The sequence below is a fragment of the Alosa sapidissima genome, chromosome 7 (assembly GCF_018492685.1).
Source record: "Alosa sapidissima isolate fAloSap1 chromosome 7, fAloSap1.pri, whole genome shotgun sequence".
Lineage (NCBI taxonomy): Eukaryota > Metazoa > Chordata > Actinopteri > Clupeiformes > Clupeidae > Alosa > Alosa sapidissima.
In genome coordinates, this window is record NC_055963.1 from 6,823,425 (window position 1) to 6,841,893 (window position 18,469).

General features: G+C 43.3%; 2 protein-coding genes across 4 annotated transcripts; one reads left to right on the forward strand and one right to left on the reverse strand.

Annotated features, from left to right (window-relative positions):
* The first annotated feature begins 571 nt into the window (after positions 1–571).
* LOC121713948 (homeodomain-interacting protein kinase 1-like) lies at positions 572–4,412 on the forward strand. 3 transcript variants are annotated; one of them, XM_042099051.1, is made up of 10 exons: positions 572–883; positions 1,305–1,546; positions 1,690–2,063; positions 2,336–2,459; positions 2,565–2,684; positions 2,777–2,857; positions 2,979–3,145; positions 3,472–3,694; positions 3,870–4,079; positions 4,276–4,412. In XM_042099051.1, exons 1-8 carry the CDS (start codon positions 670–672, stop codon positions 3,692–3,694), a joined length of 1,545 nt encoding a protein of 514 aa, XP_041954985.1. In that variant the 5' UTR covers positions 572–669; the 3' UTR covers positions 3,870–4,079; positions 4,276–4,412. The 3 variants fall into 3 exon arrangements, with proteins under 3 accessions (XP_041954985.1, XP_041954986.1, XP_041954987.1); XM_042099052.1 differs by having other exon boundaries at positions 3,544–3,694; XM_042099053.1 differs by having other exon boundaries at positions 1,690–1,748.
* A 1,689-nt stretch (positions 4,413–6,101) lies between these two features.
* On the reverse strand, positions 6,102–16,027 carry march9 (membrane-associated ring finger (C3HC4) 9). Its single transcript, XM_042099548.1, has 4 exons — positions 14,269–16,027; positions 9,431–9,586; positions 7,693–7,885; positions 6,102–7,292 (listed from the first exon to the last, which is right to left on the reverse strand). Exons 1-4 carry the CDS (start codon positions 14,605–14,607, stop codon positions 6,958–6,960), a joined length of 1,023 nt encoding a protein of 340 aa, XP_041955482.1. The 5' UTR covers positions 14,608–16,027; the 3' UTR covers positions 6,102–6,957.
* Positions 16,028–18,469: the final 2,442 nt, after the last annotated feature.

The following is an 18,469-nucleotide window of genomic DNA, read 5'->3' on the forward strand; positions in this document are numbered from 1 at the left end:
TACTAGTGAATATTGAACTGAAGCTTGACTCAAAAATGAGATCACAAATCAAATTGCAAACACTATATATGTCAGAAACATCGCAATTAGGATTATTTTTCCCCATAAATTGTTAAGTGTCAACATCAAAGTCTAATGACCATAAAGGTAAAGAATAGATTAAATTTAGATTGGATGAAGTACCACTTCAAAGTTAATGCTACCATGAAAAGCATGAGCAGATACTGCCAAGACAGACATTAATGACATAACAAGGGCAAAAAAAGTGTTCTAGCCTACTTGATCTCCCAAACCCAATGGTAACATCGTTCAACCTGCTAAGACAATGTGAGTCACTAACTGTCTGTGGCAGTACAGAAAACATAGGCTATTTATTTGGTGGAGATCTTGTCATAAATGAGTTTTTAGTAATGCCGTGTGCTAGAAATATGTTGTGGGCTGTAGTTATAAGATGAGGCCTGAGAGAAAGAGAGGCAGGACAAGTTCATGCGTCCCTTAGTACGTCATAATGTAATAGAATGTTGGTTTATTGTGACGTTCTGACCATTGTAAATACCACTTAAATCGTAACTTCAACTCTAAATATTTGTGTAAATTCTGACTAGCATACAGACTGTTTAGTAGGCTACCAGAGCGATTTTGGCAATCAACTTGAGTCCGAATAAAGACATGAATACCGCGGAATATTCGGGGTATCTTCCAGAGTTATGTCCTATCTGGACTGCCAGTGCCACTTACTCTCCATCTAATCCCGGGAGAATATACTGGTGGAACTCCAGATATGAGAGCAGCCCAAAGGACCGGTTGAAGGATTTCTATAGGTGGAGTGCAATTAATTGGCGCAGGAATTCGTATGATAAGTTTGACTGTAGGGCTACCTCAGGTAAACCTATCTTTGTGTGAAGTGATTAACTAGGGCTCATTACCCAATTAGGAAGGCTAAACATATTAATATGACAGAGAAATGGTAGGCTAGATAAGGCATATCGCTTCAGTGTGAAAAGTGCTTTGCATCTCATAATTGCGCCTTTTATTTAAAAATGTTGACTCAGTATCTCAAAAATGTCGACTTATCTCAAATTTTTGGCCTAGTGTCTCAGAAGTTCACATTAGTCTAGTCTGTGTCTGATTTTTTCCATGGCGGAAACCTAGAAATCAATCATGTTTCAAGGCATAGGCTAGGTTTCATTAGTGCTATGGCCATATTCAAACACCACATCAATCATACCTGTAAAACATGTTTGTTCTAACAGTTGATTTATTTAGTAACTTCCTGTTATTTTTTCGTTATCCTATTTTACAAGGAGTTACTACCACGGCACAGTCAATCACCCACTCCACTACCACCACGTTGAGTAGTGGGACCTACCAGCTAGTCCAGCACGAAATCCTCACCTCTAGGGCTAGTAGCTATGAGGTGTTAGAGTTCCTTGGTCAAGGCACCTTTGGTCAGGTGGCCAAATGCCTAAAGCGTGACACCAACGAGATTGTGGCCATAAAAATCCTAAAAAATCATCCTGACTATATCCGGCAAGGACAAATTGAGGTATGTATGATGGCATCCTCATCCTCAGGGTATATTTCTAATGGCACATTTTTTTTTTTTTACCATGAAGACCATCAATTTCAGTTTTATTAATTTGATCTATCCATCTGGTTTCCAATTCAGCACTGTTCTCTTCCTAACAGGCCAGAAATCTGAAAAGGCTCTCCATGGAGGACACTGACAGATTTAACTGTGTCCGCTGGTATGAGTCCTTCCAGCACAAATCCCATATCTGTTTGGTTTTTGAGATGCTGGGGCAGAGCCTTTATGATTTCATGCAGGACAGAAATTTTAGTCCACTCAGGCTTGCATGCGTAAGGCATATACTACAACAGGTTGCCAAGGCCCTGACCAAGCTCAAAAGCCTGGGCATAATCCACACAGACCTCAAGCCGGAGAACATCATGCTAGTGGACCCCGTCCACCAGCCCAGCCGCATTAAAGTCATTGACTTCGGCTCAGCCACCCATGTGTCTGAGGCTGTGTGCTGTAGCTACCTGCAGTCGCGATTCTACCGGTGAGTCCTGCTGGCCAGAGAGCTGAAAGGAAACCAAGTCAAGCTGTAACCTGACACACGCTTAGGAAAGCTTTCAGATTAGAATGTGAAGATTCAAAGTAAGACAGAAAGAGGGAAATGCGCTAACCATGGTCTCATGTCCTACCCTATCATGATCATCCCAGTAACCATGGTCTCATGTCCTACCCTATCATGATCATCCCAGTAACCATGGTCTCATGTCCTACCCTATCATGATCATCCCAGTAATTATGGCCCTTTTGTGGTTGCAGTTCTCCAGAGATTATCCTTGGGCTGCCCTTCTGTGAGGCCATTGACATGTGGTCACTAGGATGTGTGGCAGCTGAACTCTTTCTTGGCTGGCCTCTGTATCCTGGACATTCGGAATATGACCAGGTCAGTACTCTGGGTGTTTTAAGTTGTTTCTTCCACACACTAAAGTTTTCTTTATGTTGTCTTTTATTCAAGTTTACCATATTTGTTATCTGCTGACTGTTACAGGTTCGGTACATCTCCGAGACCCAGGGACCTCCACCCGAGTACTTGCTCAGTGCAGGCTCGAAGACGGGCAACTATTTTAACAGATGGCCTGACTCCACCTATCCTCTCTGGAGCCTCAAGGTGTGTGATTCTCTACTTGTGAGATTCTACACATGAATCACATGTACCTACTGTATCATTGGTAATCTCACACTTGATTCATGTGTCTTTAGACTCTAGCTGAAATTGAGGCTGAGATGGGAGTGAAGTCAAAAGAGACCCGCAAGTTTATATTCCGATCCCTGGATGACATGGTGATTAGATTTCCTCAAATCATTTGACATAAAAAAAAAATGTAGAAAAAAATGTAATGGTAGAAAGTAAAATACAGTTGGAATGATCTGATGGTGCTTATGTGCTGTGCTCTTGGCTCAGGTCAACATTGCTGGTCTTGATGCGACTGACCTCCTGGATGAGAAGGTGGACCGGCATGAGTTTGTTGACCTCTTGAAGGGAATGCTGACCCTGGATGGTGACGAGAGGATTACCCCCCTTCAGGCACTCAGCCACCCCTTCCTGGCACATCTGGGTCAGAGCACATAGTAAGTCCTGTGGCACCATCTCTTTTCAACTCCGTTTTCCAACTGTTTCTCACATTGAGCAGTCCACTTTTTTACAGATTTTGCAGTATTAACTGATGGAGATTACCAATGAATGAATGTTTAATCTGTATTTTTAGATATTAGTTTAATTGTATTCTTCGTGAAATGATCCTTGCAGAGTTTTGGACTTTGGTTTTCACTCTTTTGACCTTTGACATTTTGACCTGCTCTCCAAATATGGACATTTGCAAGCAGCAGTGCAACACTTTTAGGAGCCAAGCTTGGTACCATGATGTCTCTGTATTTGCCTGCTCTTTACATAACAGTGTGGACCACAGGGACAACATCATCAGCCATGCGACTGTCCATGACTCCCAGGTTTCTAATTCATTCCCCAGCCATCCTCCAAGGTCCAAGCGCCTGCCTGTGTTCGCACAGATGACCCATCGCCTCTGCACCTTTTCAGAACAAGCCTCTGCCGTCCCAGTGGCCCTGAACATGGGCACCCATCACGGCAGCGGTCAGCAGAACGATGGAGAGCCGAGCTAGGTACCTCAAACTACTCTTTTTTGCCCTTATCTGCTCCTTTGGAGAGTTTGATTTTATGGCACTTAAAAATAATATGGGACATGACTGCAGCACCACCAGTGCAAACAAGATGTAATGACAATCTTGCTACCATGATGTCTCGGTTCCTCTGGTGCTCTGTCTTTGTGCATAACAGTGTGGACCAGAGGGCAGACATCTTTGGCCATGTGAGAGTCGATGACTCCTTGGACTCTAACTCGTTCACCAGCAATCCTGCAAGATCCAAGCGGCTGCCGGTGTTTGTAGAGATCACTTCTCGCAAGTCCTCTGCCATCTCAGGGGCCCTGAACATGGGCACCCATCACAGTAGGAGGTGCAAGAAGAGGAAAACGGAGAGCCGAGCTAGGTACCTCACACTAGTTATTATATGTGCTTATCTGCTCCTTTAGAGAATTTGATTTTATTTTTGATATATTTTATAATTTTTTTGTATGTAAAAATGAATGGGACATGACTGCAGAAAGTACAATCAGTTCAAAACAACATGCAGTGCCAATATTGCTAACATGATGTCTCTGTTCCTTTGTCTTTGTGTATAGCAGAGTGGACCAGAGGGAAGACATCTTCCGCCACGTGACTGATCATGACTCCCAGGATTCCAGCACCAGCTGTCCTCCAAGGTCTAAGCGTCTGCCGGTGTTTGTTGAGATCACCTCTCGCCTCTCCAGCTCTTTAGAGCAAGCTTCTGCTATAGCACAACAGTTTGATCAGGCAACAGCATCCTCTCTGGAACATTCTGGAAGTGGTAGCAGCAGCAGCAGCTCACTCTCTCACCAGCTCCCCTTGCCTGTGACTTCGAGTGGTGCTGTCTCTGCATACTTGTCTTCTTCAGCGTATCGGGCCTACCTATCCTCCATACTGGCATCTGTCACGCAGGCAGAGGACCAGCTCCATGCCCCCGCCTCCTTCCCCCAGCATCAGCAGGCGCAGACATGCAGGTGCTCCACTATGGTCCACGGCCTCGACCACCAGAACTCCAACCAGCAGCTCCTCTGCCTGTGATGACAACCGCAGCGCTCGGCTTGAGTCTTGGCAGAGGTCAAATATTACAGCATCACATACGCTGCTTCATTCTGCTGGGACAGCATGATATATCCACTGGAATTTCATCCTCAATATAATTTTATGAACATCATTAGTTTTCTTGTTTGATTTTTTGCCACAAGACTTTGATTTTGAAGTGTTTTTATTGAGATTATATTGGTCTTCTCGTAAGGTGATGCACGTGGCTGCAAATTGACTTTTAAATGATGAATTGTTCTGCCTTAGGCATATAAATACCTGGCGTCAGTGACGTCTTTGACATCCCTGGAACTATCGTTCTACTATGCTTCTACCACAGGTCGAGAAGTGTAGTTTGAACTAGGCTACATAACTTTACCACATTGTACGTGAGCGTTTGTTACAACTATGGTTTTGGGAAACACTTGTGTAGTTCACTGTGATGACCCTGTGCCCCTTCAGGCCTTCTCTTGTCAGTGCACAGGCAGGGTTGGGCTAAGCCTAATACCCTTATTGATTGCACCTGTGGTTAGGGTGGGGTTCCATATCTTTCTCATTAGCCACGTTTTCACATACTGACACCCTCTTTGCATCCCTACACGCACGCCACCACTCCCATTCATTTCCCCCTAGACATTTTGGTTTAATTAATTAATTAAATAAATTCTTATTTGGTTTGAATTTTGTTGTCCGTGTCCCTCTTTATGTTTCGGTCTGGGTACAAGCTGGCTGTTATATTAATGCCTGCATCATGCATCAGACTATGTAAGTCGCACCACCATAGTTCAAACTATAATTTTGGGAAACAGTTGTGTCGTACGCTACTTACATAGTTCCAACCATGTAAGTTTCTAACATAGTTGCTAACTATGCTTTTGGGAAACGCACCCCAGGATATCCCGAAAACATTTTGAGGAATTACTGTAGGCTATGAACTCACATCCCTCGTGGTCACACTGACCTATACTCATACTCATATTCACATTTCCAGATGACCGTTGGTTCTGTCATAGCACTGCAGTGTCCCAATGCTATTTGAGGGCAAAATGCATTTCTGTTGGTTTTGTTTTGAAATAAATAAATAAGATACGATACATTTGCAGCCCTATGTATACATTTAGTGCAAATGTATGTTTTTATCCCTCCATGAACCACTGCAGCAGGTGTCTTATAAAGTGTATAGTATCAATTAATTTGGACATCTTGAAATATCACCTTATGTACACTATGAAGGTTTCATAAAAAGGAGCCTGACAGGCATGGCATGCCTTACGTTGACCTACAATGTTTTGAAATGTCTCTCCGCTATGTAAAATGTATTTCACAAACACAGGATGTATAATAGTATTTATTCAAACGAGCACCATTCTGAGAACAGACCTGCCATGATAATGAGTGAAAGAGGTGTAATACTGTACCCTCATGCAAAGTTCACTGTAAAATTTACAGACATCTTTATTGCAGAGAACAAAGCTAAAATCTTTTTTGAAGTTCAATGTAATCCATATAATTTTTTTTTTATTGCACCCTATACCCATGTGTGCATTTAAATACTTGTACTTGGTTTGAACCTCAGGACTCCCTGTAAGTCGTGCACATGTGACTATGTTTGTTTGTGAGTGGTTGACTTTGCTTTGTTGAAAGCAGTAAACATTGTTCAGATCCCAAGGTCTGATACTGTCAGAGAGGATGCTGCATGGCATGTAGGTGCCCATGTTCTGGATATCATTTTCCTTATAAAACCAAAGGTAGTAAAAACGGTTTCTTAAAAAATCAACCACAGAGGAAAATAAAACAGAATGCAGCGGTGTCCTGAATTGTGACAGGAAGATCTTTGTTCTGGTCAAAGATTGGTTATGAAACATGTCATAATCTTTAATGCACTTCAGCATTTTTTTCCAGTATTGTCTTTCAGTTTGTAAGAAATGTGCCTTTCTTTTTTTTTTTTTGCTCATGAATCAGAACACTGGTGTGTATTTTGGCTGTGTCTGCATGTGTGTATGAGGTGGTTGTGTATGCTGCATGTTCATCTGAATCTGTTTATATGTATGTGGGTTTGTGTGTGTGTGTGTGTGTGTACATGTCACTGGTCTTCATTGTTGCTCCAAGCAAGTTCCAGCACAGTTTTACTAAGCCATAGACACTGCAGTGCCAACAGGCGAGTCTGAAGGGCATCGTGGGGGTTCCTGAGCCTTTGCTGCCACCCCGGTCCCCGCTCCGTCTCATACGGTGGTGACCCTCATCACCACCTCCCTGTTGGCGGTGGCCCTGAGGCGTGGGTCCATGGGCCGCAGCTGGCTGAGGATGTGCAAGATGGTGTAGCCACAGTGGTGGTTGAGGATAGTCCTTAGCCTCCGGCCCTGCCGCCGGCCCCGGCCCACGCTGCTCGGACCGTGGGTGCTGCCGCGGCCTCCGCGCCCTGCCGCCTTACTGCTGGAGCTCACCGGGTCCCCCAGATCCTTCGCCTTCTCATAGTTCAAAACTTTCCACTGCTGGTTCACTGCCTGCCAGCGCTTGAATATTCGGTACACTGAGGAGCCCTCATGGATTATGAGGCCTGAGGAGAGACAGAAGAGATGGAGTTATAGACCCTTTTAACAATAAAAACAAAAACAATGCTTGAACATTCTATTTGGGCCCCAATCTACTTCCTCTGCATTAAGATAACATATGGAATGTTAAAAAGGAAGTCTTGTGGGGCCAACTATAATGCTGACAATGGAACTCTCTTGAAAGGGTCCATAATGAGGAGGCTTACTGTATTCAAACAAATAGTTAAAACTAGACAGAGATTCCACCCTTATAATAATGTCGTGGCAGGATAGTAATAACCATAACAATTACAAGATGAGCAGTGCAATAATATACACATCATTTACAATGTACAATACCTAAATATAACAAAACAACCAGTTGGAAGTCCTACAATTGCTAGAAAGAACAGCATATTCCCTCACCTATGCACACAATGTCCATGAATCCATACATGCCATAGCAAATCTGAAAGAGAAGGTCCTGTCGCTGCCACTTGGCTGAGGGGCTGAGTGAAGACCACACCAGCCAGGAGATGCTGGCAATCAGGAACAGGGAGCCCAGGATGATGGCTGCAATCTGAACCTTTTCAATCACGGTGAGGGAAATGGCCTGCCACTGCGGAGAGGGGAGAGGTGAGAAGGAAACAAGGGAGACAGGTAGACCTGATACAAGCGCTCCTCTGATAAGATGAGGATGGTGGGGGATTATGGGGATGATGTTTGTGTTTGCATGACACCAACTTTAAAATACAGGTGCATTTAAGAAAATTAGAATATCAATATTTCAAGACTTTTTCTTGTTTTAATCTTGATTATTCTAATGTACAGAAATGTCAACCTGAGAAGACCTCTAATCAGCTAATTAAGCCAAAACACCAGCAAGGGTTTCCTGAGACTGTAATCTCTCAGTCTGGGCAGGGCAATGGGCATTGTCTGGGCAGGGCAATGGGCATTGTCTGGGCAGGGCAATGGACTTTTTCCACGTTATTCTGATTTGTTTCGATGCACCTGTACACTACATACTGTAGATGTCAAACTAGTTTGAACCAACATCTCTCACATATTGTCAGGCAGGTGCAGAGTGAAAGAGAGGTTTGGTTCAGAAAGCTTGGGGTAAGGCACGTGGTAACCTGCACTGTTTGCAACAAGAAGAAGCTAGATGATTATCAGCAGTATCTCAAAACAAGTAAGTAGTAAGTATCCCGTGAGGGAAATTTGGTTTCTGCATTTATCCCAATCTGTGAATTAGTGAAACAAACTCAGCACACAGTGAGGTGAAGCACACACTAATCCCGGCGCAGTGAGCTGCCTGCTACAACAGCGGCGCTCGGGGAGCTGTGAGGGGTTAGGTGCCTTGCTCAAGGGCACTTCAGCCGTGCCTACTGGTCGGGGTTCGGACCGGCAACCCTCCGGAGCTGTGGCTTGTGGTGTGGTCAAAATTATCCCACAGTGAATGTTCGACCAACATCATGGGTCAGCGAAGCCGGAGGCTGTATATTCTTTCTGATTGTCAATCCAGCCTGACCCAGGGTCACTTCCACATGGAGACATGGAATTAAAATCACTGGGGTGTTTGAGAACAAACAGGCTGAGGTTAACTACAATTTGTGTGAGAGGGGCATAAGAGTGGACGTGGGCAGAAAAGAGCCTGATGAAAAGCCAAGCCACTGGCTACAGCTGATGCGCTCACAGACTACCTGTGGTCATGGTACAACCTGTATTGACTCTTAAGATATCTTCTTTCTGGAGCTGTGTTTGTTCGTGTCACTGGTTATTATGAAGTGCCCATGAAACAGGGCCTTTATGGACCTGCGGATCGTGTTGTGACTGCCACCAGCCAGTTGCTTATGGTTGAGTTTTATGTTCTGCTGTGTTGTATTGATTAACCTAGGTTGTTGATTGGCTGCAGGCAGCACATGCTGCACTGTGAGCTCCTTCACAGATCCCAGGTAGAGTCTGCGACATGTATTGCAGCTGTCTCGATCCCATTGTGCATTGCTCTTGCATTATGTTACCCTTAGTTCTTGATCAGACATTGTGGGAAATCCCCAACCAATAGTGCAAGTACAAGGAATTTAATATTTTCCTGTGTACAACTGACACAGAAATGCATACTATTTATTTAATGGATCAGAAACGTGACCTTAGATCTGATGCTTACCTGTAGTGGGTTTTTGGTGCTGATGGCCAGCACATGATACTTGAAATAGCAGAGCTCACAGCTCCAAGATCCCCGCTCGCTGATCCAGCGAATCAGACAGGGCTGGTGGGTGCAGCGAACAGATCCAGCACAGCGGCATGGACTCAGCAGCTCCCCCTACAGGAGTGACAAAGGACAGCATTTTAACAGCATGTCTACCTGTCAATCCCTTCTTGTTACCTGATCCCGCAAACATTTTGGTGATAGTGGTGATAGTGATAGTGATTGCTGTCACACAGAAACTGTGAAAAAGTTACAAATATATGTAATATATATACAAAATTCTTCATACCCCTGGCAAATATTGATTTGATGTTGATTTTCTCTTGACCAATATGTTTGTTCTGACTGAAAATGACACTGCCAATGTGGTAGAATGACACATGACAATGTGGTAGAAACATCAAATTAAAAAAAGAAGCGATTTTATCTTTTTTTAAAATTTTTATGAAAATGTCATGTCCAAAATTAATAATAAATTATTATAGGACGATTCTAAGGGCCCAGCACTGACGGGGCCCCCAGAGAGCCCCCCCCCCCCCCCCCCCCCATAATACAATTATCGGGGGGCCCAGAATTATTGTCTGTCATAGGGTCCAAATTATTTTGCAGCGCCCCTGGCAGAAAGGTAGGTAAATTGTTACTCTTTTCTTTATTCCACATTTGGAGAAGAGTGGATGATATTTTAGAGGGGATTGACATCAATAAATGCTACTTTATCCATCAGGCTATGGTCAATAGTACACTTTCACATATGAATATGATGTTGTAGTGAACTATCATCAGTTTATTCATATTCATTTCATTCAGATCATTCATATCATCCAGTCCAATTCCAATACTATTGTCTCCAGGCACATTCCAGGCATATTAGTCTCTGCAAGACTAGGCTGAGGCTACTTTTATGACATATAACATTTCAGAATGTAGGGCAGTAAATTGTGTGCTGTGTTTTTTCTTTTAAGAAAACTGATGCTAGAACCCAGAAAGACACACAGCAGACAAAATATGAACATGTTCGTCATAGTAACATTAGTCATATAACCCAGAAAGACACACAGCAGACAAAATATGAACATGTTCGTCATAGTAACATTAGTCATATCTACTGAGTCAATAGAAGTCTTGTCAGAATTGGTGAATGGGTAACTGGGCACAGCTTGTCAGCTCCGCACATCACATTATGTAGCCAGTGCCTGCTGGCAGAAGAGGAATGAGGAGGGGAGGGAAGGTGAATGAGAGGTGAACTTCCTCCGTCATTAGTGTTTCACCCAGACCGCCGGTCGATCAGGTCCACTCTCGACACCTTGAGCAAGACTTCACAGTCTGTTGCTCAACCTTATGGCCCCAGGAGGCCCAGACCGGAGCCCTTCTTGACATTCAGTCCCAGACACTCAAACCAGCCAGATTATCAAGCCAACAAAACAACACCCTCATATGCCATGTTTTTTTTTTTTATCTTGCCCTGGCTGAACGCCTTTGATTAAGGCTCTCTGCACATTAAATGTCCCATGACACTATAGCTAAGTCTGAAGCACCTTCTGCACATGATGCATTATCAGCCCACCCTTGCAATAGCTCTATAGGAGCAGACATGAGTGTTGAGTGCTGAGAAAGACATCTAATCACAATAAAAACCATAGTTTACTCTTTATTGATTCTGTTCTTGGATAATCATGTAATCATAAAACAGTGTGCTGACTCTCAAAGTAAAAAAGCCCAGGGCAGGACTGTATAATATGGATCTTAATAATGTATGAGCCAGTAGTAGGGTTTTCTATTTAGATGACTGTAGGCACATTCATTGTCCTGATGTACTGCACATGCTAACTACATCCAAAACAATACTGAACACACATTTCAGAGGGTATACTATCATAAAACATGGGAAGACTTGAAAGAGGGAGAGTCAAATTCTTGTAATTTAAGATCATGTTACCTAACAGCATTTTATAGCAGTGTATGTACTTCACGAAAAGCTTTACCTTTGCCAACATGCAATACACTTAAAAAGAGGCTTCCAGCAGTTTTTATGAAGTCATGCAATCTGCTGTTTCAGACATAAACATATTAACTGAAACCATTTCAGATTAGAGATTAAATTGCACTATCTAGAGCAAGCTATGCATCCAAATCTGTAAATGCCAGTTTAATTAATGTTTCTTTAATTATTTACTAAACTATTAACAAAAGTATCGTTGACTTATTGACCACTGCACAGTAACAACTAAACTAAATGTACTATGGTCAGTGGGTCATTAAAGGAAATGTCAACATACAGCATGCTTATGTAGTTTTTTTACTTCAAACCGGAATTTGGTCTGAACCTCTCATCATTTATTTCCGAAAAGATCCGCAAACTGATCCAGCAAAATATCTAGCGTTCCACTTTTAACAGAATGCATTAGCATGATCTTTGGGTCAATAGTTAGACCAAATGAACTGACACTGACAACAGCTATTACTCTCTCCTCACCTTATTCACATTCCAGCATCTATGTACCGCCAGTCAGCATCTTTACCTCCCTCTCTCTCTCTCTCTCTCTCTTATTCTCAGATAAACTGTGAAATGGTCAGACAGATACTTCTTATTTCTGATCTTGTCGACAGTATATAACATTTAAAAAGCTTCTAAACAAATACATATTACTATCTTATCTCATATTAGGAACGCTTACTCTTACAAAAACACAGTAAAGGTAGTTTTTACTTAATCATAGCATTCTCTCCACTGTCTAAACATTCTAAGGTTTTTGTTGTGATTACTGAGTTACTGTGTATTCATTTAACACATTTCTATTCTCCCAGCAAGAAAAGTGCTTCATACCAAATGCCAAATTCACCCATTTACACACACACTCTCACACACCTGTGGCAACTATGCAACTATTTCTGCTATGACCAGACTGACTAGGGACACTCTTGGCACAACCCCAGAATTGGGGATCCTTCTATCTGCCAGACGACTGGTCCACCTCCTACACCACTACCACCTCCAGGTATGGTACAGTGCCTGCTTACATGAGCGTGCAGCCTGTACTGCAGCCTATACCTAAAGCAGAACTAAAGAAGATTTGCTCTCGGGGTTCCCCTACAGTTGAGAAGCGCAATAATAAACAAACTAAATATGCTAGACAGCAGTCTGTAGGAAGAGATCTCCGAATGTGTTCCTACCCAAACAGCAACTTCGTATGACTGTTTTACAAGTGGTAAGACCTTATATTAACGTAAACAAAACTAAAAAAAACGAAAAGGCCCTCCACCTCCCACATGCGTGTGATACTTTCCCTTTAGATGAGTGAATTCAGGGGTTTTGGTGACACAGTTTGGATAAATGAAGGGATGTGAGAAAGAAATGTAGAGATGGATGAAAATGTAGCCAGGAAGAGGTGGTGTTACTCTCTAGCAGTAAAGGTGTCAAATGGAATCAGTGATGGATCTGTCCTGAAACTTGACAGATATGACAGGCTGCTAATCATGATTAATATTTCATCCCTCCCCCAGTATGGGGTAATTATGCTTGTAAAGGTAATTGGGCACACTGCAGAGACATTGTCCATTGCTTGTGGTGACCTGTTGGGAGGTTTCAATCCAGCTCATGAATAACTACACTGACAGAAAGTGTGACAGACAGAAGTGTGATATGCTGTAGCACCACCAAAGCCTCTCATGAGGGTTGAGTTTGCCAGTCAGAATTTGCAGAGGCCCTAACATATAATTCCTGTCAACACACAGATGATCGAGTCATCTACGGGCACGTCGCTGAGGAAGGTGTGATGGCTCAAATGCCGATCTGTGTTGCGACTGCAATCACAGCTCCTCTAATTAAGCTCCAGTGCGTGCTGTACAGGCGGGCCAGCAGTGCCAGCTTTTCAGAGCATCTGGTGCTTGGCGATGAACCAGAGCTTCACTCATTGTTCTAACAATGGCCAGCATGAGGGAATGTGTGTGATAGCTTTCAAGCCTGAAACTGACTGACATACTTCCTCCTCCTGCTAAACATATTACACACGGCAATCAAACTGAGATCTGAGGGTCTGAAACCGAGGGTCTGAATAATGGACACAGGCCATCTGTGGTGAGGGTGGTTTGGCTGCTTCTGCAGGAGTTCAATCTTATCTTAGAAGTAGGCTAGCCTACTGCTTGGGGTATGTAACAAACACTTAACACTTTCAATAGTCTGGGATTAAATAGGGAAGTCAACATAAATAGCCTACAAATAAAAGCCTTAACATTTATTACTGCCATTATTACATTTATTTCCTTATGGCTTCTTTTATTATAATTCATATTTAAATGTCAAACTGTTTAAGGTGTCCTCAACAGGGAATGAGACAGCAATAAAAGACAATAAAGAGTAAGTATACACGACTACTTTTGACGGTTTTCAAATATAGTATCTAGTATTATGCAAAAACTGACACTGACAGGTGCTTCATCCATGTCACCATGCAAATAGTAGTAGTAGCCTATGTGTTTATCACAAATGGCCCATATTGCATCTTATTACATCTCATTTCAATGAGGTTGGTGAAGGTTATATGGCCAATATGTCAGAATAATAACAGGAGGGTTATAGTGTAAACTGTTAAGACTATAAGCCATTAGCCCCAACACCAACATAAAAGTGCAGAATGTTTTTAAAAACCCAAATGATCTGAAGCACAGCATGCATACTATTTCTAAGTATGAATGAATCTGAAATAAGTAAAAACAATAAAATCTAAGCAGGGAAGCAATGATGACGCCCAGTTAGACCAATGAGGTGTGGCGCGTGTGAAGCGCAACCGGGACAGTACCTGCTCCGGTCCTTGAAAACAGATTCGGCACTGGGGCGTGCGCATACCGCTCCCGGTGCTGCTCGTGAGGGACACTGCATCCAGGCCCGCCTGCAGCTTGGGGTCCTTTTCCTCAAACGCCAAGCTCCTGGGCCTCGGATCACTTCCGTAATACTCCTCTTCGTCATTACGAGAAGAGCAGTCGACAAAGGGTGGCCATCCGCAGCCGCCCATCCCGAGTCCCCGCATGGTCGATCGTCTATTTAGGTCTACGTCGGTATCAGAGTGTCTAGAACCGGGTCGCATAAAAACCAGTACCTTCAGTTCATTGAAAAACATGCGGATCCGGTACTTGAACATCTTTGATTAAACCGTACGTTGTGGTGAAAATAGAGACTCGGCGGAATCTTACTACTGTTTTTAGGCTATTATTATTATTATTAATATTATTATACTTGAATGCAGGGTAGTAGGCCTAGGTTGTGCAACCAGGTAGCCTACACCAGGGGAACACCCTAATTTTGCCTGATTATTTATTTGGGGAGATACAGAAGACCAGATAGTCTTAGTTTATGTGATGGTATGTGTGTATCTAAGTCAATGCGGATGAGCGATTTCCCTCAGCGGGCCAACACTCCTTAAGGAGTCAATATCCAAGTACCATGGCCAAACCAATCAGCACAAATCGCAAATAGCCTAGACATATAGCCTACAAATTGCAATTGGACATCTCCTGCATCCGTTCTCCATGTTCAGTTTTTAAATAGCCCTCAAAGCATGGTCGTCACAGTAATCTCAATATCTCATTGTGCTATCCAAAGTAGAAGAATATGTGAAAACGGGCGAACGAGGAACTGAGAAACAAGGAGGCACAGGCTAATATAAAAGGACATTTACAATCCAGAACGAAAAACATCAACGCCACGTCCACAAAGTCATTTCTCGGAACGATTTCCGTGATCATAATCCAATATACAGTGGATAATTAGGGATAAACTTTCCCTTGAACGTAATGTGGTCCTTCTTGTTTTTTCTCTGGTAGCATTCCAGCTACCATCCCATCATGACGATTTTCTTATTTTGGTCTCCTGCATTTTTCTCTCGATCTGCTCGTGTACAATCTGCGACCACCGCCATCCACAACCCAGAGACCCGACTCAGAATCCATTGAGCTTGCATTTTATAAACGACGGGTTAGCAGGAAATCGGACAACAGCAAAACATCTCTCCGTTTGATGTCCATCGCGAGTTCCTTGTGTGCCCGGCCAACATTCATACGACGGACGGAGATGAAAGAGAAAAACAAAACGGATAGGACAGGCTGTGGAGGAAATATTGCTGCGAATGTTCCTGTTAAAGAATCATCATGACGACTACACATCCCAAGTCAGTTAAAGTGGTAACGCCACTGATGAATACGTGATAGTAGCCTACTTATTTCTTCCCGTATGCTCTTTGAAATTGACGGCTTTCGGATTGAATTGAGGAAACAAATATTCTAGAATTGCAAATCGCCATTGTCATGCACATGCAAATCGTTATTAGTTCAGAAACATGCACATTTTCTTGAGCGGACTCCATGTAAGATCTCGGGGGGAAAATGGACCGTTTTGGTGTTTATTGACAAGCGCCGCGCCGCCGCTCTCCGAGGTGCTGATCTCAACATGACGTAGGATGACACGTGCACCCGCGAAACCTTTAAACAGTCTGGCTCTGGGTGTGTGGGTTTTGCGTCTGTGTAGGCAAGGTTGTATTAAAATTTCTAGAGAAAGAAACGGTGTTATTTTTAAGAAGTAGGCCCATATCACATATAAGCCTAGTTAATGTAGCTTATCTGGCTAAAGTTAGTCATAGAGTAGCCTAGCCTATCTCTATAGGCCTACCTTTAGCATTTGGCCTGTATAGGATAGTAGTTTATCAGGCCAGATGTTCTCAACCTTGCTACGGCACACCAAAGATCAAATCATAACACCGACGTATGGTTATTGATTATAAACTAATGTTAGGCCTATGCTACACACTCTATTATACCACAACGATAAGGGACTTATTTAGGCCTAAGGGGCCACCGGAGGAGTTTTGGGAGCGTTAGTCAAAAAAGACGACCCTCTAGCCTGACGAGCCAGACCCACATTAAAATGTAGGGTCTGGGCACTCACCGTTCGCAGTGCTCAGTCCGAGGGGCGGGATAATCAGTTGTCTTTTAAATTCCCTCTGCACGCAATAGGACAGCGGCAGCGCTATGAGTCCCATGCGTTTCCCACCAGCGGAGCTAGTTGGCTAGTTCAAACTAAAAGCTTAACTCGTGTCACACTGTTCGCCAACAGCAACATCCAAAGTGATTGAGAAAAAAAAAAGCATGACCCTCCCCAATAATTTATTGATGCATTTTGTACTGGGTCAATTTGGGAGCTTGCATGCTACCACTCCTTCCTTGAAATGCCTTGAAAAGGCTGTCGTTTGCACAATTTCACACATAATCACCGGAACCGAAACATAGGCTAGCTGACAACTTTTTCCGGGTTTATCACATATTTGAACTTTATTTCTCACTGTCTTAGAGCTGCAGGGCCGTGCGAACTCGACAGGTGCGAGGCCCTTTTAACTATACGTGCATGAAGTCATGCGATAGCTACCTGTCGGTGCATTTTAATAGTAGGCAACACCAGCTAGTCTTTAAGAGGGGGAATTATAGCCTATAACATTAGCTGAGTCACATAGGCTATTTGACTATAGGCCGTTTATCATAGGCTACATCACGAAACCAAACTAGTGTAACAAAGCACTGGGAATTAATTGGGCTTGAATTATTGTGCTGAACGCTATTTGTCAATGAGCAGAAACACACTCGACATTCAAACTAGGCTATTGATAACATGTGCACTATGGAAACTGGTCTGTATAGGCTAACATTGGACAAAGAGTAATCTGGCGAAGTTTGTAGGTTTCAAGATGTTGGAGGAGGGAGTGGAGGAGACATGCTACAGCATCCTCCGTCCCTCTCTTGGCCTTGTAGGCAAACTGGTGGCTGTCCAGCTGTGGGCTGACAACTGGGAGGAGGGTTCTGAGGATCAGTTTTTCCAGGCATTTCGTGATTATTGCAACTGTGAGTGCAACTGGCCGGTAGTGGTTGAGTTCGGAGGGGCGGGGTTTCTTGGGTATTGGTATGATAGTAGATGTTTTCCACAGCACTGGTACAGTAGCGGCAATAAATAACGGACGGTCCCTAAGCATATGCTCACATGATGTTGACTGAGCTATTTAGCCTAATTATGAGGCTGCATTTATGCATCTAAAAGTGACCCTTGAGCCTATTTCATGAGCCTGTAGGCCTATAAAAATTAGTTCCTCAAAATTCCATGGCATACATCACTAGACCTATGTCAATCAAATTACTCCTGAAGAGCTCATTTACAGGGCAGGATCCTGTACGACCATTATTTCAAGTTTCAATGCGTTGCCAAAAGGTGTATCACTATCACAAATGATAGGCTTAATGAAGACCCACAGACGCGGTCTCTCTCACACACACAGCGAGGGAGAGAGCGAGAGAGAGAGAATGTCGATTTGTATAGCCTTGCCCGCAAATACAAACCCACTAAGATCATTCCGTGGTCCGTCAATTCGTCTAAAAATGCAAAAGGCAGCCCCCTTCAGCACACATTTTGGCTGGAGCTCATGTATTATTACAGCACATCCCCACTGCGCTCAGCGGCGCAAAGTGGGTCGGTTGAACACATTAATTATTGAATTGTTCCAAAGTCGGAGCAGCAGCTTCACCTCTCCCAAGAACAGGCGTTGAAACGTTTTCAATTGCCATACAGTGGGGGCAACAGTTCCAAGTTTGAGTACAACCACATTGGCTTTCTAAAAATCACCCCTTTATTGGTTAAGTCTACCCATATGCTGCTGATGGAAGATATTAACCATGCAGCCTGACAGAAATAACATTACATAGCATGGAATATTTAGGCCTAGCCTACTTTCATGAAATAACTTTCTGTGTCAATGGACCATTTTGTACAATTGAGGTCGTCAACCCCTCACCATCAGTGCACACCCATCCCGCCTATTTCTAATCAAAGTAGCCTATCAATACTTTACCACTTCCGCTTGTATAGCTAAATTTACTAGTGGACAGGTGGCCAATCTGCATGGGGTCTAACCATAAGACTATACATAGAACATATGGTCACCGTTTCCGCACAACTTCTGTCAGCAA